General features: G+C 34.1%; 1 protein-coding gene and 1 long non-coding RNA gene across 3 annotated transcripts in view; one reads left to right on the forward strand and one right to left on the reverse strand.

The window, feature by feature from the left end:
- The window catches only part of CDK13 (cyclin dependent kinase 13), a 121,515-nt gene that overhangs the window by 24,550 nt on the left and 69,746 nt on the right, over positions 1 to 27,219 (reverse strand). For both annotated transcript variants that reach the window (XM_038562660.1, XM_038562661.1), the window contains exons 6-9: positions 21,183 to 21,372; positions 19,411 to 19,467; positions 935 to 1,036; positions 761 to 838 (exon numbers count right to left, since the gene is read on the reverse strand). In XM_038562660.1, the coding sequence (XP_038418588.1) occupies positions 761 to 838; positions 935 to 1,036; positions 19,411 to 19,467; positions 21,183 to 21,372 (427 nt within the window). The remainder of the gene's footprint in view (positions 1 to 760; positions 839 to 934; positions 1,037 to 19,410; positions 19,468 to 21,182; positions 21,373 to 27,219) is intronic.
- Positions 1 to 27,219, forward strand: part of LOC119864162 — a 59,961-nt gene that overhangs the window by 9,519 nt on the left and 23,223 nt on the right. The window contains exon 2 of the long non-coding RNA XR_005373118.1: positions 11,774 to 11,888. This is a non-coding gene — a long non-coding RNA (uncharacterized LOC119864162). The remainder of the gene's footprint in view (positions 1 to 11,773; positions 11,889 to 27,219) is intronic.

Below are 27,219 nucleotides of genomic sequence, written 5' to 3' on the forward strand. Positions count from 1 at the left end.
GCTGCAAACATTCAGCTTGCCATGTTATCAAGCTAGTGTTACTTACAGAGGGATTGGAGAGCATCAATTAATCCAATAAGTCTGCTGAAGGGAAGGTTCACAGTGTATTGGTATCTGTGCCTCATACCAGTATCTTTCCTAAAAGTTCTCATCCATATTTTGAGACACAAAAAACTTAGAAGTTGCAAATTAACATTATTATATATGAAAGCCAAAGTTCTTTTTTAAAAAAATAAACGAATTATTTTAAAATGTTAAAGGTGATTATCATGTATGTCCTTATGACCTCAGCCCTACTATAGGCTTCAAATAATGAAGACTGATGCCTCTGGGTACATGTATATGTTTTGGTCTATATGTCACATATAGACATGTATAAACATGTATGCATATGTGTATATAAAACAGTATTTCTTTAAAGTATCCCAAAACATTAATTCCTCCAATCCTGGCATACTAAAAAAAGGTTACCTACCATCTATTCTCTCCTTCTTCAATATTTATTTACTCTTTCTTCCTGGTCTTATTTTTTGGGCCTCCTGCTCTTTCTTTAGTTGCCAAAAAGATTTAGGGACTTTAAGAGCCTTAATATTACTAGAATAAGTTATCAAAATACCCACATTCTAGTTTTTCCTCCATTCAGCAATCATTAGCCATCAAGAAAACCATGCTGTTCCTCCTAAAAACACAAACTCAAAAGACTTAAAATCTTCTGTGAAGTATTACACACCCCCAACAAATATTACAATCATGAGCTTACCTTATTAGTTCGAGTTGTGCAAGTTCTTGATTTGCTTGAAATATAGGTTTTTTAGTGAAGAGTTCACCAAGGATACATCTGATGGAAGAAATGCCCATCATTACCATATGATATGATTTTACTTCAATACCAAAAGTTCCAAGTAAATTAAACCAGTCAGTAAACCTATCTTACCCACAGCTCCATACATCAATAGCAGGGGTATATCGTTCTTCTCCCAACAGCAGTTCAGGTGGGCGGTACCATAAAGTGATGACCTTGTTAGTATATGGCCGACTAAAAAACACAGAAAGTACTCTTTAGACTTAGTATCTGTTGGAGTAAGAGAGATCCTCTTAAGAAATATTACTCTGGCTAATCAAAGCAATCCTACAACCTTAACTAAAACCAATTTCATCTGCCTACTAAATTCAGACATACTATTACACCTGGCATCTCTCATCATAAAATGCATCTGAGAGCAATGTGATTAACTGAAATTCCTTAATACATAAAGATGACAAGTAATTGGCTGATTTTAACTGTCACTTGATCAAAAGAGGTCTTTATATCAAACCCAACCATTCAATTGTTTTTCCTTTCCATAACTTTAAAAAAGGATTGACTTAAAGGAAGTTGATTGATTTTGACCAAATCTGGCAAATTACTAATGTGTGGCAAGATACCGCGCAAACCAGTCACCTAACAAAAATTTCCACCTGTGTATATCTTTGACAATATTTCACAGATTGCAACCCCACGTTAGTATGCCAAGACAAAGTACATAAATGTAGCCTGTAGTAGCTGAGGTCTATCCTGCAAAGCATCACTAGCAATTGGTATGATACTTTATCAGATGATTCTTTTGTCACCTTCTAAAAGAATATGTACATACTGCTACTGTTGCTACCTCTTAATTTGCCAGTGGGCCTTACTTCCAGGGGACCAAACAGGCTGTAGGGGATTGAGACACTTCTGTTAAAAGGCTTGCATGCAGACTTACTCATGCCAGGGAAGAACACAAAACAGCTGTTTGAAAAGCAACTGGACTACATGGGAAGAAGGTATGCTATTCTTAAACCATCCACAAGAGGGGCAGGGGCCTATTGGGCCTTTCTCCAGGGACAAAGATGCTGGCAGGTGCTGTTGTTGCACTCTCCCTTTTACTTCCGATAGCACCAATGGGGCACTCCAACCCTGCACTCTCCTGTGCCCCGCCCCCCAAAGCTGGCAGGTGCACCCAGCCCTGCACTCTTCACAGCTGCACTCAAGCTGCTGGTTACACACACTCCACACCAAAGATGCTCCCTGGTCACCTGGCTCGAGTAGCCAGCGGGGCCTGCATTCCTGGGTCCCATGAAAATGTACTGATCAAACAGTTCTTAGGAACCTACCACACCCAGAGCACTACACAGACTGAACCACATCCCATCTTTCTGTGAAAAAATGCCTATTTACTTGTCCTGGAGCTTCACCCTAAGGGACAGACTTCAGGTTTGCCACACGTCTAAAGTCTATACAGCTGCTCTCAGAGAATGCAGGGCAGGGGACATCATCTTTGTGCTCTCCACTGACCTCATTATAGCTCACTGGAACCCCCTAGAAAGGAACTTACAATACTCCTCTCAAGCCCTGACTTTTCCAACTGTAGCCCAGAGGATATCTCCAGATCACCTGGTCTGCAGGCCAGAGGATTTATGTCTGTGGTTCCATACAACTATACATTATACATCTGCATACACTAAAGCTGCTGCCTGAGGGTCTGGCTTCCAGTCAATCTGAATCTAGGTACTGACTTGAGATCCCTGCCTTTGCAACACCGACTGATCTTGGAACAGCGTCAATAGTTGGTTCCTATCAAATATAAATCAGACTACTTAGACAAGACAAAGGTTTGAGAAACACAAGAGCCAGGGCTAGGTTGAAAGATAAAGATCATCTCCTACACAAGACTAGTCCTTCAAGTCTAGAAGAGGTAGTTGTTTTCTGTAAACATAGAAACAACATAGAGTCAAGCAAAATGAGAAAACAGAAAAATATGTTCCTCCAAACAAAAGAAGATAAAAACCTCAGGGAAAAAAAATTAATGAAATAGAGATAACTAATTTATCTGACAGAGTGAAAGTAATGGTCATAAAGATGTTTACCAAACTTGAGAGAAAAATCAATCAACACAATGAGAACTTAAAAACAAACAGAAAATATAAGAAAGTATCAAAGAAGAGTCACAAAGCTGAAGACAGTGGCTGATCTGAAAAACAAGAAACTAAAGCAGAAGAATTCAAGAGCAGACTAGATCAAGCAGGAGAGAAGAACAGTGATCTAGAAGATAGAGGAATGGAACTCAAGCAGAAAAGAAAAAAGAAAAAAAATTAAAGTGAAGATAGCTTAAGGAACCCATGGAACATCACAGCACGAAGAATAACATCCACATTATACAGGTGCCAGAAAGAAAAGAGAGAGACAAAGGGGCAGAAAACTTATTTGAAGAAATAATGGAGGCAAACTTCCCCAATGTGGGGAAACAGACATCCAGATCCAGGAAGCCTCGAAGGTCCCATAAAAAATGAACTCCAAAAGATCCACACCAAGACATAGTACAAGTAAAATGTCAAAAGTAAAAGATAAAGAAATAATCCAAAAAGAAGCAAGAGGAAAACAACTTTTACATACAAGGGAACCCTGTACCCTGCCCTCTGGCCTGCATAAGATTTTCGGCAGAAACTTTGTAGGCCAGAAAAAGTGGCATGATAATATTTAAAGTGCTGAAAGGAAAAAACTCCCAACTAAAAATACTCTACAAGGCAAGGTTATCATTCAGAATTAAAGGGGAGATAAAAAGTTTCCCAGACAAGTAAAAGCTAAAGAAGTTCATCATCTAAACTGGCTTTATAGGAAATATTAAAGAGAATTCTTTAAGCTGCAAAGAAAGTATACTAATTATTAACAAGAAAACATATTCAAGTATAAATCTCACTGGTAAAGTTTAGTATATAGTAAAGGCAGTGGATTAATCACCTAAAGCTACTATTAGCAAAAAGAACTGTGATTAAAAATGTTAAGGGACAAAGGAAAAAGATGTAAAATGTAACATCAAAAACATAAAATGGGGGGGGTAGCAAAAATGTGGAGTTTTAGAATGCATTCAAACTTAAGTTGTTATCAGGATGCCTAGGGGGCTCGGGTGGTTGAGTGTCTGACTCTTGGTTTTGGCTCAAGTCACAATGTCAGGGTCCTGGGATGGAGCCCCACATTGGGCTCCACATTCAGCAGAGTCTGCTTGAGAGATTCTCTCTCTCCCTCTTCCCTCCCCCATTCACATGAACTCTCTCTCTCTAAAATAAATAAATCAATCTTAACAACTTTAAATTGCTATCAATTTAAAATAGACTGTTATATATATATAGGCTATTATATGTGAGCCTCATGGTAACCACAAAGTAAACATCTATAGGAGATACACAAAGATAGTAAGAAAGATATCTAAGCATAACACTAAAGAAAACCATCAAACTATGAAGGAAGAGAGCAAGAAAGGAAGAAAGGAACTACAAAACAGCCAGAAAACAATGAACAAAATGGCAATAACTAGAGACCTATTAATAATTATTTTAATGTAAATGGACTAAATTCTCCAACCAAAAGACACAGAGTGGCTGAATGAAAAAAAAAAAAAATCCATCTATCTGCTACCTACAAGAGACTTGCTTCAGCTATAAGAACACACACACGCAGCCTGAAAGAAATGGTAAAAGATGTTTCACACAAATGGAAACCAAAAGAAAGCAGGAGTAGCTTTACTTACATCAGACAAAATAGACTTTAAAACTAAGACTGTAGTAAGAGACAAAGAAGAGGGATGCCTGGGTGGCTCAGGCAGTTAAGCATCTGCCTTCAGCTCAGGTCATGATCCCAGGGTCCTGGGATTGAGCTCCATGTCAGGCTCCCTGCTCGGCAGGAAGTCAGCTTCTCCTTCTTCCTTTGCTCCTCCCCCCTCTGCTCATGTGTGCGTGCTCTCTCTCAAATAAATAAAATCTTTCAAAAAAAAGAGAAGAAAAGAAGACCTTTATATAATGAAAAAGGGGTCAATCCAACAAAAGTATATAACATTTCTAAATGCTTATGCACCCAAGATATGAGTAGCTAGATATGTAAATATTAATAGACCTAATGGGAGAGATGAATAGCAATATGATAGTACAGGAAACTTAATACCCTACTTATACCAATGGACAGATCATCCAGAACCGCCCCCCCCCAAAAAATCAATAAGGCAACATCAACTTTAAACAACCTATTAACCAGATGGTTTATAAATACACACACACACACACACACACACACACACACACACAGAACATTCCCTCCAAAAGTAGCAGTATATGAATTCTTCTCAAGTGCATACGAATATTCTCCAAAATAAATCATCTTAAGCCACAAAACAAATCTCAATAAATTTAAGAAGCCTGAAATCACATTAAGCATCTTTTGCAATCACATGGTATGAAACTAGAAATGAATGAAAAAAATGGAAAAAAATCACAAATATGTGGTGATTAAACAATATGCTACTAAATAACCAATGGGTCAATGAAGAAATCAAAGGAGAAATAAACAAATACCTCAAAACAAATGAAAATGGAAATGCAACTTACCAAAATCTATGGGATGCAGGAAAAACCATTCTAAGAGGGAAGTTCAAAATGATAGAGGCCTACCTCAAAAAAAAAAAAAAAAAAAGAAAAAAAAAGAAAAAGATCTCAACTAAACAATCTAACTTTACACCTAAAGGAACTAGAAAAAGAAAAACAAGCAAAACCCAAACTTAGTAGAAGGAAGGAAGGAAGGAACAAAGACCAGAGCAGAAATAAATAAAACAGAGACTAGAGTAAGACAACAGAAGAGACCAATGACACCATGGGCTGGTTCTCTGAAAAATAAACAAAACTGACAAACCCTTAACTAGACTCAACAGGAATAAAAGATAAAGGCTCAAATAAAAATCCCCAAAAATATACAATCTTCTAAGACTGAATCATGAAGAAAAAAAATCTGAACAGACCAATTACTAGTAAGGAGATTGAGTCAGTAATCAAAAACCTCCCAACAAACAAAAGCCCAGGACCAGACAGCTTCATTGATGAACTCTACCAAACATTTAAAGAAGATTTAATACCTATCCTTCCCAAACTCTTCCAAAAATTGATGAGGAGAGAACACTTCCAAACTCATTTTATGAAGGCAGCATTACCCTGATAACAAAACCAGACAAAAACATTACAAAAAACCCCCAAAATTACAGGCCAGTATCCCTGATGAACACAGATATAAAAAATCCTTGACAATAATGCCCACTCTATACTTTCATTTGACATAGTATTGAAAATCCCAGTCAGAGCAATTAGACAATAAAAAGGAATAAGGCACTACAACTGAAAACAAAGAAGTAAAACTCTCTGTGGATGACATGATTTTTTTTATACATAGAAAACTCTAAAGACTCCACCAAAACACTGTTAAAAGTAATAAATTCTGTAAAATTGCAGGATACAAAAATCAACCATACAAAATTCTGCTGCATTTCTATATAATAACAAAGCATGAGAAAGAGAAATTAAGAAAGCAATCCCTTGCACAACTGCATCAGAAAGAATGAAATATCTAAAAATAAGTTAAACCAAGGAGATTAAAGACCTGCACACTGAAAACTATAAAGACACCGATTGAAAGAAACCAAAGGCACAGATAAATGGAAAGATGTTCTATGCTCATGGATTGGAAAAATTAAAACTAAAATGTCTATAGTACCCAGAGCAATCTATTGATTCTATGCAATTCCTATCAAAGTCCCAATGGCATTTTTCACAAAAATAGTACAAACTATCCCAAAATTTGTATGAACCAAAAAGACTCCAAAATAGCCAAAGTAATCTTGAAAGGAAGAAGGTAGGTGGAGGCATCATACTCCCTGATTTTTAACACATTTAACTAAGCTATAGTAATCCAAACAGTATAGTATTGGCATAAAAATGGACACATAGATCAATGGGACTGAAGAGAGCGCCCAGATATAAACCCATGCATATATGGTCAATTAATTTATGACAAAGGAGTCAAGAATACACACTGGGGTAAAAACAATCTCTTGAATATCAATGGTGTTGGAAAAACTGAACAGCCACATGCAAAAGCATAAAACTGGACTGCTATGTCAAACACAAAAATTAACTCACAATGGATTAAAGACTTGAATATTAACACCTGAGACTATAACACTTCTAGAAGAAAACACAGGCAATAAGCTTCCTGACATCAAGTCTTGGTGCTGGGGTGTTTTTTTGGACCTGATTCTAAAAGCAAAGGCAACAAAGGCAAAAATAAACAAGTTGGGACTCCATCAAACTAAAACACTCCTGGCCCATCAAAGGAAACCACCAACAAAATGAAAAGGCAACCTACTGAATGGGAGAATTATTCCAACCTACTGAATGATACAAATCATGTATCATTCACATAAGGGGTTAATATCCAAAATATATAAAGAACTCATACAACCAAATAGCAAAACTACCAAAAAAAGCTGATTAAAAAATGGGCATAGGATCCAAGGACACACTTTTCTAAACATGACATACACATGGCCAACAAGCACATAAAAAGATGCTCAACTTCACCAATCATGGGGGAGAGGAGAGGCAAAACCACAATGCAAGATCACCTATTAGAATGACTGTTATCAAAAAGACAATAAATAATAAGTGTTGCCAAGGAAGTGAAGGAGGAGCCCTTGTGCATTGCTGATGGGAATATAAACTGGTACAGCCACTATGGAAAACAGTATGGGGGTTCCTCAAAAAATTAAAAATAGAAATACCATATGACCCAGCAATCCCACGTCTGTGTATTTATCCAAAGACAATGGAAACACTAACTCACCTCCCTCTTCACTACAGCAGTATTTATAATACTCAAGATATGGGGCAAACTAAGCATCCACTGATGGACGAATGTATAAAAAAGATGTGGTACACAGAGCAGTCCTCCCCTTATCCATAAGGGATACAATCCAAAACCCCCAGTGGATGCCTGAAATCAGAGGTAGTACCGAACTCTACATATACTATGGTTTTTGCTAATCCATACAGAACTATAATAAAGCTTGATTTATCAATTAGGCACAATAAGGGATTAGCAACAATATTAAAATAGAATGATTATAATATACAGTAATGAAGCTTGTGAATATGGTCTCTCCCTCAAAATATCTTATTGTACTTTTTGTGATGATGTGAGCTAATAAAATGCCTATGTGATTAGATGAAGTGAGGTGAATGATGTTAGGCACTGTGATGCAGCTTTAGGCTACTAGTGACCTTCTGATGATACATGAGAAAGATCATCTGCTTCTGGATTGGGGCTGATCACAGTAATCTGAATCTGTGGGACACAAAACCCAGACAGGGGAACTACTGTATTTATAATAAAATACTATTCAGCCATAAAAAAGAATGAAATCTTGCCATTTGTGACAACATGCATGGTCCATGAAGGTATTATGCTAAGTAAAATAAGCGGGCAGAAAAAGACAAGTACCATATGATCTCATTTATATATGAAATCTAAGTCAAGCAAATAATAAAAACCTCATGGATATAAAGAACAGAATGGTGATTGCCAGAGCAAAATGGATGAAGGGGGGTCAGAAGGCAGAGACTCCCCATAATGAAATGAATCGGTAGACCACAGGAATGTGGTGTGCCACATGGTGACTACAGTCAATGGTATTGTCTGTATTTGAACGTTGCCAGGATAGTGGATCTTGAAAGTTCTCATCACAAGAATAAAAGAGAAGTTTTCCTTTCGTAATGTTTTATGGTAACAAATGAGGACTAGACTTAATGTAGTTTTTTCACAAGGTATACAACTGTCAAATCATTATATTCTGGAACTAATATAATGTATGTTATACTTTGATTTAAAAAAGTTCACCTGTTTATTATCCCTTAACTCCTTTAAAATTTGAAATCCGTCCCCCATTTTTCTCATTCAACCTTACACCTCTTTCAAGATATAGTGAAAGACCCATCTCCATAATTCTAATCTCTATTATCAACGGATTTTCACATTCTTGTTTTTTATACCATAGTTACCACTGTATTCTATTTTATGTTTTCTATCTTCCCAGGAAGACAAAAGGCCCCAGGTACCATCTTCATTAAGAACCCCCACCCCCTCCCACACACAAAGCCCAGAACAATGCTGAGCACAGGATAGATACTTTAATGTATCTATGGCCTTGCTAAGTTTAGTTGACATAGGTGAATTAGCTGAGGGGGAGAATAGTTTGTGAAAATTATAATGACTTGTTTTCTAAAACATTTCAAGGATCTAAAAGCACATGAAACCTATGGTCTTGTTAACTCAAATGTAACTGAATATCTATGGTCTCATGAAAACATTTAAATTAATATAAATCTGTCTGTAAGTAGTAAATATTTTATCTTTTTATGTTTACAAGTGTTTTTTAAATATATTAAAAAAATAAAAGTATGTTGAATTATGTAGAGAAATCACACAAAATAAAGTTATTAAATTTTATTGAAAAGAATATTTAAATAAAAGTATATACTATATATGAAGTTCTAGACAACATTTAGAACATAATCGTCTTTAGTAGCTAAAATTAAGACTAGTTTAATTTTTTAAACTCTTTTACCAAACAAATCCAGGAGTGAAAATATTTAGTACATTATCAAAAATGATTAAACACAAAAGAAGATGAAATATATACTTCAAAGTATATGGCAAAAATATTTCATGTATACCAATTAATGCCTTTTTAAAATATTTCCAAATTCTTAGCTTCTGTAGAACTAGTTAAGACTGAGAAAAAAAACATTCAACTGTATAATTTGACCCAGAAAGCTCAATTTTAAAATACAAATATCTCAAAACTGGGGAAATTCTTTCATTTGTGAAATGTGTAAAACAAATTTTATACATTTGTGAAATGTATAAAAATAATCAGACTGATGCCTACTTTTTATAAAACAAAGTACCATCACTGAATTTTCATTGAATTTCTTTGCATTCAATGGCATATTAATAGAGATCAAAGACTATCTGTTCAATGACAGATCTCAACACTCTGCCCTTAGAAAATCCCAGGAATTCAGAAAAGTGGATGGAGTGGGATCAGGAGAGGTTAAGAACACTTAGGGTCTTCCCCACCCTTATCCCCAACAAAAGCACCACCTTAAGGGTGTGCCCACAGGCTGGCAGGTGACTCAGTCTTCATTTGGCCTAAATAGATAAAAGGCAAAAGCAAATGCTCAGAGCAAGATCCTAGGCTCTCAAGGTACTTGGAAGGTTCTGAATAATTAAAAATGTACAAATCAGAGATGCTAACTTTCCTAAAGAACCTTATAAGAAATAAAATGAGAATTATAGAAAAGGAAATACCTAAACTGCTCTAAAATGCTTCATTTTTTTTGACATATATAATAGTCTGTACATCTTTCTTTTAGACTATAACTTTATTTTTGAGAAAAACATGGAAAGCCTTCAGCTAACAAAATTTATCATATGCACAAATGCCATGTCTCCCTCCAGAATCCACTACAGAAACACCTACCAAACCTACAAAAGAAATTTGGGATCTGTTTTTAACACCAACGCTTTGGAAGTAAAAAATCTTGTCATCCTTGATTCTTTTTTCCTTCAAACCTCACTTCTGATCTATCAACTTGTCATTTCTACATCCAAAGATATCCTAAATCCAATAATTTCTGTGATTTCAAAAAAGTATAAACCAAGATTATCTTTCAGTCTGAGCCATCATTATCTTTTCATTGGTACTAGTTTCCCTACCATATCTATCCCTAGCTTTCCTCCCCTACTTTTAAGGTGTTTTTTTTTTTTTCGTTGTAAAACCAGATCATATCACTACAACTATATAACATTTAAACTTTGCCTCAGTTAGTAAGACCACACTCCTGAGTGTCTCACTGCACTGGGCAACTTTTTGGTCCTTAGATTTCCCAAGTCTAGTCTACAGCCATACCATCCTGAATGCGCCCGATCTTGTCTGATCTCGGAAGCTAAGCAGGGTCGGGCCTGGTTAGTACTTGGATGGGAGATTTCCCAAGTCTATTCTCTCAGGCTTTGCGTTTGCTGAGTTCCTTCTACTGGCAATGTTCATGGCCTCTGTTTTCATTAGTTTATTCCATCCTCATCCCTCGCTCAATTTTACCCCTTCAAAGTTTATGCTAACTACCTTAGCTAAAAAGTAGCCACGTGCCCAGAGTGATCTTACAATCACTGTTTTTTATCTGCTTTGTAGCATTTAAGTATTTTAAATTCTTTCCTCTATTCTACAGGTTTGTTGTCCACCTTCTCTTATCACTGTGTACATGAGACCAGGCAGGAAGCCAGTCTGTCTCTCACAGCCATACCTCCAATACTTAACCAGTAGGCATTAGCTAGGTCAGTGTCTGGCACAGAGTAAGCACTTATTAATAATGGACTGACCTATGCCATAACTATCATATAACAATGAACACAATCTTTTTTCTCACGCCCTTTCCCCCTTACCTTCTATTTTCACTCCCACTTTCCTCTTTTTGATATTTTCCATGAAAAATAACTTTTACATTTCTGTATTGTAACATTTACAAAGAAACAAAAGTAATTTTCTCCCAACTGAGATCATCTTACAATCACTTTTCTGTTTTTACTACACATGTAAATTTGAAGTCCTGTAAGTACCTGTATCTTAACATATCCAAAAGGACACTTACCATCTTTTGCCACCAACTTGCTGTTTCAGGAGACCTGTCTTATGGCAGAGACTACTACCTGTTTCTAAAATCTGCTTTTCTTCAATGGTAGCTGCTCACCGACACTACACTCCCACCCTCACTGCAGCTGGGTGTGGTGATCACATGACCAAGTTCTAACCAAGGGAACATGAATGTAAGTAATAAGTGCCGTTTCTAGGTCTGGTTCCTAATACTCCTCCCTCCTTTTTTCTAGCTTCTGGCAGACAGAGGTGGTGACAGCCTTGGAAGGCATGTGAAGAAGATGGCAGGTCTTCCAACGTGGAATGAGATCTAATGAGATGGTGAAATACCCTTAATTGTCCACCGAGGTAAGGAACCACTCCTGATCAGTAAGGGAGAAGTACATACAAACTTTGGATGTTTTAAGCCACTGAATTTTGAGTTTTGTTGTAAAAGCTTAGTTTACCCAACAAACCAATTGGCCAGTTGCTGAAGCAGAAATCTTACAGTAGGGGTGCAGGCAGGGATGTGTCTGACAACACATTCAACCAACAAATTCTAGCAATGTTAGATCTTATGATATAATTCATCTGGTTTTCTAACATCTACAGCCACTCCCTAGTTCTTCTACCCAGAATCACAGGTTCACTGCTTTCTGATTGCCCTTGCTTTAAACTTACAAGTCAATCAACTTTCCAAAATACAATCAAAGTAACAGCATAAAATGTCAATGTTATACCTTTAATACACATAGCTGCCTCCTAGAGAATATGCACACAAGGCCCACAAAAATCTTTATTACTTATTCTTGCTCCAACCACACTGAACCATCAGTTCCCTCAAAAGGCTGAGCAAATGTTCATTTTCTACAGCTAGGAGAAAAAGCCAGGGAAAGAGCAGAGCTAGTAAGAAAACTTTTAAGAAGATAGTGGTGCTGTAATTATGTTTTAAATGTTTGTGATAAGCATTCTTTAAACATTTTAAATAAGCTCTTTAATAAAGTAGCTTATAATAAACTTTTAAAAGTTAACATTGACAAAAGATAATGAAAATGATTGTTTTATTAAAGTCAAGAAAAAACACATGATGATTTATTCAAGAATTTTGCAAAAACAGGTACCCTGCTTCACTTTCCACCTTAGTTTAGTGAGAAGAAAACAAACACTGAGAAAGTATCCAGACAGAAAAAAGCTTTAATCATAAAAGCAAATTCCAAGGTAGATGGAGTTAGCAAATAAAGCCAATTTCAAATCACCTAATTCACTAAATGATTATTAATAAACAAGTATTATCAAGAAAATATTTCATGTTATGATCAAGAAGCTGTTTTTATAAACATAGTGACAAAATTAAAAGTAACTGAAACTATGTTCTGAAACTAGAACATTTAAATCCCAAGGAAACTAAAGTACTGTTGTAACATAAAAACAGATGATCCAAAGTTAGACAAATATGTGGAAATCCAGAATCCTCAAAAATTAACCTGTCAAATTTGGTCCACGAGGCTTGGCTACCCATTATCAACATCCTAAAGATGGTCCTGTTTAGATCACAATGAGAAAAATGCAACTGATGTGCTACCACATATATATGATGCTTTATTTTTCTTTCATAGAGTTTTAAGAAATTGCACTCTTGAGTTGTCTACCCAGTATTTCACTACTATGAAAAAAGAAACAGGACTGAAAAACAAATAGGTTCTTAGGTGGTACAGAATAAATACATTTTTAAAAAGAAAACATGGGTGGCCTGGGTGGCTCAAGTTGGTTGAGTGTCCAACTCTTGCCTTTGGCTGCGGTTATAATCCCAGGGTCCTGGGATTGAGCCCAGTTGGGCTCCGCGCACTCAACACGGAATCTGCTTGAGATTCTCTCTCTCCCTCTCTGTCTGCCCTTCCCTCCACTTGTATGCTTTCTCTAAAATAAATCTTAAAAATAAAAAACAGAAACAGAAAAATAAACCACCCCATTTACTCCCATAATTAAGTTTAACTCCAAGTAATAAATTCCATAAACTAGCAAAGAACACCACACACAAAATCCCTCAGCCAATAAATTTAAAAAAAAAAATGATAATTTCAATAAGCTAGTATTCTTAGTAAAAACTAAACTTTGTAAAGATCCAGAAATAATGGTCTCAACATTAAATATTCTGAATTTCAATTTCTACTGAATATCTTTCATCTGTAAATCTCATTAACAGTTTTCAAAAACAAAGCAGACACAATTTCTTTTCCGCTAGGGAAAAAAACACTCTGAAAACAAGAATACTTCCTTTGTTTTGTTTTGTTTTTTCAAAACTTCTAACTTAATGTGGTCAAGATACTAAAATGTTAAATTATCTGGCTTTTGTATAATAAAACTTTCATGTGGAAATCTCAGGTAATTTAAAATACCTAATGTTATCAAAATATTTCAATTATAGCCTTCTTATTGGGTATTTAAGGAGCTTTACAGGAGATTCAAAAATGGAAATGTCATACAACTTGCTGGAATACTAAATGAGCAGGGTTCATTGGGCAAAAATAAAATATATTATATGAAGGCCATGAGAGCAGAGACAGTAAAATTCAGCAGACTGCTGTAACAACTATAAAAAACTGCCATCAGCCTAATGGTACCTCCAAAGCAGACTCTAGATGCCTCTAGAGCTCTGCACCTGAAAGCTACTTTTAGGTTAGATCCAGAGTCTTACCCAAGAAGCACTCCAGTATTATGAAAATAAAAAGCCTTTCTGTCAAAAGATTCAAGTTTGATTCTTAGCTCTACCACTGACTAGTGAAATTTTGTAAAATTTCAGTTTATCTTCAAAATGTACATAAAAGGGAAGCCTGGGTGGCTCAGCGGTTGAGCGTCTGCCTTTGGCTCAGGGCGTGATCCCAAAGTGCCAGGATCGAGTTCCCCTCCCCATCAGGCTCACTGCATGGAGCCTGCTACTCTTTCTGCCTGTGTCTCTCTGCTTCTCTCTCTGTCTCTCTTGAATAAATAAATCAAAATCTTTAAAAGATAAAATAAAATAAAATGTACATAAAAATGATATTTACACAACCTATCTCAGAGAACTGCTTTCCCTTAAAATAATTCTTGCGAAAGGGGACACTGTATAATAAACTATGCACAACGCTAGTTAAGTTTGTTCCTTCTTTATAAAAAACAAACGTTTTTTGAAACTTTGAGCTAGGTACTGCACTAAGTGCCAAGAGACGGCTGAACCAAACAAAGAGCCAACCAACTAAAAATTGTTGTGGCTGTTTAAAGCCTTAAAGTCTGGTAATGAATTATAATAATATACTTTAAATACTAAGTAAATTAATGAATAATGTACTCCAGACACATAAAGGACGATGTACCTAATGTTGACTATAGGATTCAGGATAAATTTTTCAAGGGAGGTAATGCTTGAACTGCACATGGAAGGAAAAAGACAAATGTGTCAGACTGAGATAATGGAAAGTATAATTCCATACAAAAGGAAACAACTCATGTAGACTCACAAAGACACTTAACTGCTCAACTTGTTTAGGGATCTACAAATAGTTCAACATTGTTATTATCTGGGGGGGGGGGAGGGGGCGGCAGGGGATAGTAGTAAGAAACGCAGAAGAAAAGAATGTTATAGAGAGGACCAGAGGCAGGAAAACCTATACAATTCTATTTAGAGTGGTTTGTGTGAGACATTATCTATATGAGAAAGTGACTGGATACCTTTAACTAAAACAGAGAATAAAGAAAAAAGGAACAGATTTTTTTTTCCCCCTGGGGAATGTGAAGATAGGCTTTGTAACAAGATGTTTAATTTAAAGCACTTACAACACCTGAGTGGAGTTGTCTAGCAAACACACAGGTTTAGAGATCAAAAGAAAGATAAAGGCTTGAAATTGAGATTTATAAATCTTCAGCTTTAAGGGAATGGATGAGATTTCCCGTACATGAAGAGGGAGGAACACCATACCTTAGAGGATTAAATTGCCTTTCCCATTTTATATGCTCAAAAATGTAAGCTATTCTGTTAGGGCCAAAGAATGTACAATTTAATCCTGAAATCATAAGGTCAGCAATCTAAATAAGAATTCCATTCCTAAAAGCTTGTTTAGTCACATTATTTATTGTTATTAATGTTATTAGCAATCTTATTACAATGGTTCTAATATTGGCCCAGGGTCTCCCAGAAGATCCTCTATATTATCTACAATCTCAAAGCTCCCTGCACTAATCTATACTGGGAGGGTCCTCCAGACCAGAATGACCCTTTCTTGGATCAGATTTGATCAAGCAGTTACTATGAATGTGTTTTAAATTTTAATGCATTAAAAAATAAAAGTTTAAAGTACAGTCCCTGTCTTTAAAAATGACTACAATTCTAGCTTGAGTGAAAAAGAGAAAAACACAAGTAATAAATCCAGCATATAATTTCATCTAGTCCTTGGACAAGCTGCAAGAGGTAATACTTTCTCCGTTTTCCAATGATACCAATAGCTATATATAAGAAAAATTGTTTTGCTTTTAATGGCAATTTTATGAAAAGCCACTAGATGGGGATATTGCCTTTGAAAATGTTGCTCAAAAAACTATTTTGATCACAGTAACTTGTAGAACCATAAAAGATGTCTCCAATACCCTTTAAATAGGTTCAGAGATTTTAAATCCTTCATCTTAAAGTTGAGAATAATGAGACAAAGATTAAATGACTTGCCCAAGATTCCACAACTGCTTAAATAAAGGGCAATGCCAGGACTAGAGCCAAAGTCTTCCTTATTGAGTCCTAAAGGTGTTATGTTCCTTGCATTTAAAAAGTAAATGTGCGAAGTTACAGTTTCGCCTTTAGAAAATGAAATTAACTTCAGTTTATATGGAAACCACATATTTATTTATATGGGACGTTCACATAAAGAGAAAAAGGTATCCCATCATTTGGGAAAGCACTGGAGCAATGACATGGTAAAATAAAAACTCAGAAGTGGGTATATTACTGTGGCTGAAAGTTTCAGAAGAGTTAATCTTAAAGTAACTACTGAAAAACAATGAACAGGTATAAAGAAATAGACAAAAACCTCTGGTCTCAAATTTTGTATTTCCAAAGGCCAAATGGGAAGTATAAATATTGATATATAAAATGAGAAAATGATTACTGAAGTTTAAAGAAATCATTTCCCCCTAATTTTCCACAGTGGTTCTCCTTTCTTCCACTATAGCACACCTAATGGTGATCCATACTACGTCACACACACACACACCTCCATCCTGAATTCCTAAGTATTGACTATCCCTCCATCCAGTTCTCAAATTCAAAAAAGATATCTGAAACTAAATAAGTGAGGATGTAGTTGAAGGTATTCCAGTGGTAAGCTGAAATTTGCTCTATTTAGAAACAAAAAAATCTTACAGTAATTTCCTGAACACTTCAGTTATTCTGTCTATAACAGCTATACTTAGAAAATACTTCAAAGTGACTTAACATTTGGATGAGTTTTATTACAGTAAAGCCTTACCTTTCTTCCTGCTTATAATGACAAAGAAATATGAATGAAAAATCATTTGTTAGATGTTTATTTCAAGCAATGTCTACAAAAGTTGGGACAATATTAGATCTGCTAAAGGCAGGATGTTAAAACTTGGTATGTTATTAAAATTTACTAGGACAATGTATGTATTTTAAAGTCATTCCATTAAAATAAAACCTACTTCTCTGATTTTAAAGAAACTGGAATTATTCAAATTTGAAAAAGAAAAGTTTTAAGAGAGTGCATAAGCCCTTAAAAGACAGGCTATTTGGTTACAAAACAACACACCAAGTTTTTAGTTACGAATTTGGGTAAGCAGAAAAATTTAGTATACATTACCTGAAGATGCAAATTTTAAATTTTCTACTTTTGTAAGCTCAAAATTCCTCTATCAGTTCAGTAGAGCAATGGGGACCATGGCTCAGTGAACACACCACAACCTTGGCACTCCACTGATACTCAACATTCCATTTTAAAAGGTAAAATAAATAGGAAAATGGAGTTTGACTTTATAGTCAGTTTTTCTGGAACATATCTATTCCAATATAAATAAGTACCAGCATAAAAAGAATCTATAAGATGAAATATGGTAATTTAGCTGTTCTCCATCTCCACTGAAACCTAACATGAAAACAAGAAGAAAGGGATTTACATTCAAGTATGACAAACACACACCTGTATTAAGAAAGGATGATCTAAACTACAGTGTAATCTCAATTAACCAGCCAGGTAGACAAAACCCTTAATATTAAGCAGAATTTTCCCTTAAAGAACAGTCACTAAAATTTAGTTGTTCAACTATACAAACATACATCAAGAGAAGTTTTAGATTAAGAGCATATTTGGCAAAAAATAAAATTAAAATTAAAATTAAAAAAAAAGAGCATATTTGGCCAGTTTGGTTTTTCCTTGTTTCTACCAAGAGGCATTATTATATATGATGGAAAACAAACAAACTGGGAGTTGGAAACTTCAAACTATACACTCTTGACTCTGCCAACAAGTATTTTCTGATCTTTAAAGTCACTCAACCCTTTCAGTTTTCCCAAATGCAAAATGAAGGTTACAGTTTTTAAGCTTTAAAATAGTTTTAAACTTAAAAAAACACACACAATGCTTTCTTAAAATAAAATAATCATTAGAAGTATAGCAAGTCAAACAAGTACAAGTGGAAAAGCTCTGGCTAATGGGGAATTAGGTGGCTGGAGCCCTGTCCGTAACAACTGGTCTACACCATAATTTCTGAGGGGTTTAAGGAATTCTAATGGATCTGAAACACACCATTTAAAAACCTCTCCACACCAAACAATGAAAGGAATTTTCAGAATGATGTGACAGCCACGGCAGCGAGATTCAAAAATAAACACATTTTTCACCATAAAAAATTCAAACAAGAGAAACTGGTCAACATTCAGTGAAAATAAAAACCTATTTCTGAGAATTTCAATTAATGATACATCACTCTATTAAATTATGGTTACACTAAAGAACTTACAGAATAGCCAAACATAAATTATCTCAGAATATGTATCTGAATATAAAGAAACACTCCTGTTTGACAGGAAAGAAATGAGCCAAAATAAAGATATATTAAACCCAATTAATTTTGTAGTATATTTACATAAAACCCATTACACTTCACAAAAGTGTTTTATTTTGAAATTCCCTATCAGTTTTTTTTTTTTAGATTTTATTTTTAAGTAATCTCTACACCCAAAATGGGGCTCAAACTTACAACCCTGAGATTAAGAGTCACATGCTCTACCGACTGAGCCAGCCAGATGTTCCCACATTAGTTCTAGGAAGACAAGTCATATTTCACTACCACCAAGCCCAAAGGAGCCAAATGGGATATACATCCCAACTGCAGCAAGGGAAGCTCCACTCGGAAAAGTTATACAATGGAACTTCCTATTGTTTAAACAAACAAGTTTTTTTAAAATAAAAGGCTCTAATGAAATTTAAAAAATTTAACTATAGATAAAACTATAGTTTAAAAAAAACAGAAGTCCAAAATATAACTAAAACAAAGTTTGTAAGTTTAAACATGCAATATTAGATATTTCACTAAACACAAAAATCGCGAACATCTTAATATCTGGATTTGCATTAGAAATTTAAGTATGACTTTTACAAAATTCCTAAGTTCACTTAAGATACATTTAAAATGGCACATTTTTAAAGAAATTATATTTACCTGTAAATGTAAATTGAGATAAATACATAAGATTTGTAATGAAAACAGTCAATCGAATATGGTATAAAATTATATTATTTCACATATATAACAATGAAGAGTAAATTTCCCTTTTCTTAAAAAAAAATCAATAAAATATTCTTAAAACTGGTCAATTCTATTGTCTGTAATAGTCATTTGAAAGCACTCTTACCTTTCTTCTGAGCTATACAATCGAGCAAGTCCAAAATCTGCAAGTTTTATTTGCCCTCTGGCAGAAGACAAAAGGAATAAAAACGTATTAGTCTACTCTGAAATCATATATATTTATATCCACTGATAGATATCTAAACATATTATACATATTCATATTCTATTCTTAAAACTAATAAAAATATACTAATATAAACTTTAACTTTCATCACACAGCAGTACACTAAGTCCTACAAGGAAAGGCAAATAGATATACTCATACATAATCTTAAAAAAAAAAAAAAAAAAAAGTAGTACTTTTCCTTTGGTAATTTCAGCTCCTATTATTCTAGTACCACCACCACCACCGATACTACTACTATTATACTAGTATTAATAGTATTTTAGCACTATGTAAGAGCTCCTATTTAGAAAAGTACATTTCAAGGTTAATAAAACTGAGATCACTTCTGCTTAGTAATTAGACATATTACTTGTTCAACTCAAATCAATAATGCATATGAACACATTGTTTTATTTTCTAGTTATTAGAGGGGCTAGGTACATAGAAACCTTTCTACCAACTAAAATCAGAACCAGGCATGCCTCACTTAAACTAATGAGTAGCACCAAATACAACAAAATTATCAGAGCTCAGGTTATGCTGTCAGTAAAATGTTTAACATAAGTTTTAAATACCTAGTTATGTAGGGGCACCAAGGTTGCTCAGCCAGTTAAGCATGTGACTCCTGATTTTAGCTCAGATCATGATCTCAGAGTCATGAAGTCAAGCCCCATGTCAGGCTCTGCACAGGGCATAGAGCCCACTTAAGATTCTCTCTTTCTCTTTCCCTCCCCCCATCCTTCGCTTGCACTCTCTCAAAAATAAAATAAATAAATAAATAAATAAATAAAATAAAATAAAATAAAATAAAATAAAATATAAAATAATAAAATTAAATTTAAAACCCCCTACTTATGTGCATGTAAACATACTTCAAAAAAGTTCACTTTATTTTTTTAAAAAAGATTTTATTTATTTATTCATGAGAGACAAAGAGAGAGAGAGAGAGAGAGAGAGGCAGTGTCTCTCTCTGCCTGTGTCTCTCGATTCTGGGACTCCAGGATCACACCCTGAGCCAAAGGCAGACGCTTAACCACTGAGCCACCCAGGCGTCCCAAAAAACTTCACTTTAAAACTGTGATACTGAGGAAAAAAAAAAAAAAAAAAAAAAAAAAACCTGTGATACTGGTATAAAAAAATTTCTAAATTAAAAAAAAATTTTTCTTAGATCTATTCTTAACCTAAAGCCAAAATCATATTATTAAGTACTAAAATATCCATTTACAGTATTTGGAAAAAATAAAATGAGAAAACCAACTAAGCCAACTTATTTTATGTACATTAACAACTATTATTGGAAATTAAAAAATTTTTTTTAAAGATTCCATTTATTTATTCATGAGAGACACAGAGAGAGGCAGAGACACAGGCAGAGGGAGAAGCAAGGCTCCTTGTGAGGAGCCGGATATGGGACTCGATCCCAGGACCCCGGGATCATGCCCTAAACCGAAGGCAGACATTCAACTACTGAGCCACCCAGGTGCCCCTAATTAAAGTATATTTAACACAACTTCAGATGCAGCTCAAGCCGTAATATTGGTGATTATGTTAAAAGTTTGAGCAATTAAAAAAAAAAAGTTTGAGCAATAAAATAAATTTTAAATCTTTTTAACAGAATCATGATATATATAACACCCACTTTAAACACATATATCAAACTTACATCATACCTATTGTTTAGAAGAATATTTGAACACTTGATATCTCTATGCAAAAAGTTCTTCTTATGACAATAATCCAGACCTTCCATGAGCTGTCTCATAAATGACTTTATGTGATTTTCATTAAAATGAACCAAGCCTGATTCCAGTAGTCCCATCAGATCATGGTCCATATATTCAAACACCAGATAAAATGCACCTAAGAGCAAGAATAATGAATTCATTAAAATTTTTTATTCTTACAACTTTTTTATAGGTTCAAAATTTTAAAAATTACAATGCTGTGGAGAAAATTATTTCTTGAAAAGAAGTCCTACTTTGTCACTTCAATAACATTCATCTTTCTCTCTGAATTTATTATCAATAAATGCATCCCAAGGAAACCTCTAACCTCTAACCTCTATATATGTTAAAATATAAAATCAACCCTACAGTGCATAGTTTCTGGGGGTGATTCACATAAAGTAATTCTTAACTGTTTTATGTATTGAACAAACTGTCTCTCAGCAGAAGCTGAATAAAACCAGTACAGTTCATTAAAGAAAATTTAAAAGTGATAAAAGAATTGTGTTCCATAAAAAAAAGTCTGGGCCCAGCTGGGTCTTCAGATGATTTCTATAAAGACTTCAATAAGCATATAATTTAATTCTGTTTATACAGCTCCAGAGCATTTGAAAGCAAACTGCAACTTTATTTTGTAAAACCAGCTTAATCTTGCTACCAAAACCTAAAATAGCACATAGCACATATACAACTGTATTTATAAGAAATTCAAAAGTCCTAACTGAAGCTCATACAAATTGAATCCAAAGCTGTATCTAAAAATATTCCAAAGTTAATTTATCAATTCAAGAATGGAAAAACTAATAAAAGTAAATATATCTATCAAAGAAAATAAGTTATTAATATGCCAAAAAAGTTATCTGAAGAAAGCCAATATTGAGTTCCTAATTAAAAACAGAGCGAAGATCTCACTCATAGTAAAGGTAGAATAATTCTTAAAAGTTGGAAATTAAAGAGTGCACTTGTGATGAGCACTGGGTGTTGTATAGAAGTGTTGAACCACTAAACTGCACACCTGAATCTACACTGTATTTTAATTAACTATAATTTAAATAAAACATTTTTAAAAGTTTATAAATGGTACCTCTTTCAAGCCAACAACCAAGTAGAACACAAAAGGAAAATATTCATTACTAGTAACTGCTCTAGAAGTTAGTAAAATTACTTTTTTTTGAAAGTCAATAAAATTAAAGACAACGTATAAACATTGAAAGAGAGAAAAATACAATTATTGATGGATGACTATTTTCCTTGAAAATCCAATAGAATAAAGAGAGAGTACCTAGGTTAGAGAAAATCATATGTAAAAAGCAAAAGACACAAGTAACAACTCATTAGAAAATAAATTTTAGGGATCCCTGGGTGGCGCAGCGGTTTAGCGCCTGCCTTTGGCCCAGGGCGCGATCCTGGAGACCCGGGATCGAATCCCACGTGGGGCTTCCGGTGCATGGAGCCTGCTTCTCCCTCTGCCTATGTCTCTGCCTCTCTCTCTCTCTCTCTCTGTGTGACTATCATAAATAAATAAATTTAAAAAAATTAAAAAAAAAAAAAAAGAAAAGAAATTTTAAGTATCTCTACAAAAGGAAAAAAAATTACTACAAATGACTAGGAATAAACTTTAAAAAGACATACAGAAATTCACGAAATACCAAACTGTTAAATTCTGTATTTTAAAACAATTTCAATAAAAGAACCAAGGATTTGTTTCTATTTTCTTTTGCTGAGAGGATACTTATCTTCACAAAATAATTCTAAAATTCACCTTACAGAAAACAAGAACCAAAGTACCAGCCAAATGTTTCTGAAAATTAATCTACCAGAGATTAATATTATCTGTAAAAGTGTAATATATATCATAAAACAAAGCCTAAATACATATCTAATAATTATGAAAATAATCATTTTAAGTCAATGAAGAAAAAAAGAGGGAAACTGGTATTGAGACAAACGTGTAACACCATAGGGAGGTGAGGAGTTACTCCAAAGACAAAACAAAACCCCATTAAAAAACCAACAGATTTTACTAAATAAAAATTTAGAATCACGTACCTAAGTAAACAATATGGAAGAGAGGTAAAGGCAAATGACAAACTGGAGAAACATATATGCTACAAAATTAGAATAATATCCTTAATATTAATATCCTTAATATTATTTATATATATATAACAAAGTCTTACAAATCAGTACATATCCTACAATAGAAAATGAGAAATAAAATGAACTGCCAATATGCAAAAGATGTTTATGCCCAAAATACATGAAAACATTGGGGCACCTGGGTGGCTCAAGTCGGTTAAATGGCTGCCTTCAGCTCAGATTATGATCCCAGGGTCCTGGAACTGAGCCCCACGTGAGATTCCCTGCTCAGCGAGGAGTCTTGCTTCTCCCTCTGCCTCTGCCCTCCACTTGTGCTCTCTCTCTCAAATAAATAAAATCTTATAGTATACAACTTTAACTAAAGGGAAAAGATTTTATTTTTTAAAGATTTATTCATGAGAGACACGGAGAGAGCAAAGAGCATGGCAGAGATACTGGCAGAGGGAAAAGCAGGCTCCCTGATGTGGCACTTGATCCTGGAAATCCGGTATCACGACCTGAGCCAAAGGCAGTCACTCAACCACTGAGTCACCCAGGTGCCCCTAAAGGGAAAAGATTTCAAAAAGAAAGACAATAAATACATAATATTAATAAATACTGTGAAGTATAAACAGATACTGTTTTATAGTGCCAGTAAATTAGAAGATTTATAAAATATTAGCCAATATGCAAATATACAACAAAACTTTAAAAATTATATTCTCTTACATAGCAAATGTAAAGATCTAGCTATAAACATGTTCACTAAAAGAAATGTAGTATTAAATATTTAAAAGCAAAACAATAAGCAAACAAAAAAGAAACAAAAAACCCGAGTTATTATGATACATCTATACTATATCATGCACCTTGAAAATTACTGTAGAGGTATAATAATATCAATGTGGAAATGTATTAATGATGTTGAGTTAAATAAAGTAGGTAGATTATAAAATAAGTACTCAACAGATCTATATTTGATGGTATTAAATAACAGAGAAAGTATTTAGAGTTTGCATAGTGCAATACAGTTGCCACAAGTCACATGTGGCTATTGGACACTTGAAATGTGGCCAGACCAAATGTGCTGCAAGTATAAAGCATTCACCAGATTTCAAAGAATTACTACAGCAACAACAAAAAGAATATAAAATATCTCAATAATTTGTTATACTGATTACATACTGAAATGATCTAGTAGGTATACTGGGTTAAATAGAAATATTTAAATTAACAACTGATTTTTTTAAATTAGGCTAACAGATTATTTTAAATTAAAATATAATGGTTTGCATTCTATTTCAATTAGAACTGAATTAGAGATACAAGAATTGACATAGGAGAGCTAAGATTATCTCTCTATGCAGATAACATGATCTTTTGGTCCCTGAAAAAAACATAAACATTCAAAGGAAAAAAAAAATTAAACACAGTAACACAATTTAGAAAAATAGAAATATACAGTAGTCATTAACATAATTACCAGTTAAAAGACAAAATAGACTATTTCTAATAAGATATTAATTTTTTAAACTTAGGAAATGTACCAAATTCTTCAAAGCTAAAGTAATAAGACACTCTAAGACAGAAAACTATTTGCAAAAAAAAATGCATACATTCTTAGATAGGAAAGCTCAACATAATAAAGATGTCAATTTTCCCTAAATAATTTATAAATTAAGCATATCAATTTTTATCTTTTTAAAAATTTTATCTATTCAGAGAGGGAGAGAGAAAGAAAATGTGAGCAGAGGGAGGGGCAGAAGGAGAGAGAGAATTTCAAGCATACCCTGCACTTAGCACAGAACCTCAGGCAGGGCTCACTTGATCTCATGACCCCAAGATCATGATCTGAGCTGAAATCAAGAGTCAAATGCTTAACCAACTGAGCAACCCAAGTGCCCTGACAAGCTCAATTTTTAAAAATACAGAGTTTTTCCTATAATTAAACATAAAATTGATGCTATATCCATGTAGAAAAATAAATAAGAATAGCAATGAAAACACCTAAAAGAGAGCTTAAGGGGCATGAGGCACTACCAGATATTTATTAATGTCTATTAACTAAAAAGTATAATATTGCTAAGTGAACATGAAATGAAACAGAAATCCAGAAATATACTCAAGCATATATAGAACTTTAATATATGATAAAGATAGTGTATTAATGCAATGGGACCAAAGATAGACTATTAGGCATATTTGAGGAACTGAATGGGCAGACAGAAATAGATATAACTGATCTGTTACTCAAAACATGTACCAGCATAGAAAAAAGCAAATTAGTGCTAAATATAAAAAATAAAATCATGAAAAGATTTTTTAAAAAACATGAATTTCTTCATTACCTCAGAGAAAGGAAAATTTTCCTAACTAGGAATCAAATCAAGAAGCAGTAAGAGAAAAACACTTTGATAATGTGAGTATGTAAAACTAACAATTTACTGCATGGCTAAAAACACTACAAATAAATTTAGAAGAGTAAAGCAAACTGACAAGTATTCATTTACAACTTATATTCCGGAAAACTATTTAATATACATTATAAAAAGTCTCTCTAAGTTGGAAAGAAAACGATTAACAAGCTTACAGAAAAGTGAGCAAAAAAAAGATAACTCACCAGGAAACAAAAAAAAGGCAGCAAACTGCCATTAAATCAATGGAAAGTTGCTTAACCTTGCTCATGATAAAAATTTATTTTTCAAAAAAAAATTTTTTTAATTTTTAAGAAATTAAAAAAAAAATACTCTTCAAACAGAAACTTCACCACAATAACAAACTGACAAAAATCCTAAATATTTTGGACACCAGACTCTATCCTACTGCAGAAGCTGTGAGGAACACTCTCATACACTGCAAGGAATTTGGCAATATCTAATTTAATCACATTTAGCATTTCCCTTTGACTTAATAAGCCCAATAATAGGAACCTGTCCCAAAATAAAAATACGTAATCACATGGGGACAGAGCTGTTCAATGAAGCATTATTTCTAACAGCAAAATACTGAAAACAAAGCAACATTATTTCTAACAGTAAAATACTGAAAACAGTCAGTAAGAGACTGAATAAACTGTGGCACATCCACAGGGTGGAGTACTGTATAGCCATAAAAAGGGATGATGACAACCTCTACTGAGATGGAGTGATCTTCAGGATACATGACTAAATGTGAAGAACCAGGCACAGCAGAACATTTACTATTATGCTCCTTTTATATAAAGACGGGAGGGTGAATATGTACAAAAGAAAACTAAAATGATGAACTAAGCATTTAAAAATAAAACACAGTTGCCCATAGGTAAGGGAGAGACCAAGAACAAGAGAAATGGAAGTGAGACTATTCTGAATGTGGCCTGTTTCAACATTTTGAGTCTGGAATTATGTTTTTTTTTTTTAAGATTTTATTTATTTATTTATTTATTTATTTATTCATGAAAGACACAGAGAGAAAGAGGCAGAGACACAGGCAGAGGGAGAAGCAGGCTCCATGCAGGGAGCCCGACGTGGGACTTGATCCCGGGACGCCAGAATCACACCCTGGGCCAAAGGCAGGCGCCAAACCGCTGAGCCACCCAGGGATTCCCTGGAATTATGTTATGTTTTACATGACTGATACACATCATTAAACCAAAAAGGGTGAAAAAGTAATGCTTAAAAAACTGGAAACAAATGAACCTAAATGTGTATCAAACTGGCTGTGTATGATGTCTATCATAGTATTTTGACTATGCCTGGGGGTGTATATTCTAAAAACAAAAAGAAACACTAAGAAATCTAAAACTGTATTCAGTAGTCTTCTCAGTAATTAATATTAGTATTGTTATCTTAAAATTATTATAGGTATATTGTAGGACTCTATTAATATCTTGGCAATCAAAATTTTCAGTATAAAAGAAAGGCAA

The sequence above is a fragment of the Canis lupus genome, chromosome 18 (genome assembly GCF_011100685.1).
Source record: "Canis lupus familiaris isolate Mischka breed German Shepherd chromosome 18, alternate assembly UU_Cfam_GSD_1.0, whole genome shotgun sequence".
NCBI classification, from domain to species: domain Eukaryota; kingdom Metazoa; phylum Chordata; class Mammalia; order Carnivora; family Canidae; genus Canis; species Canis lupus.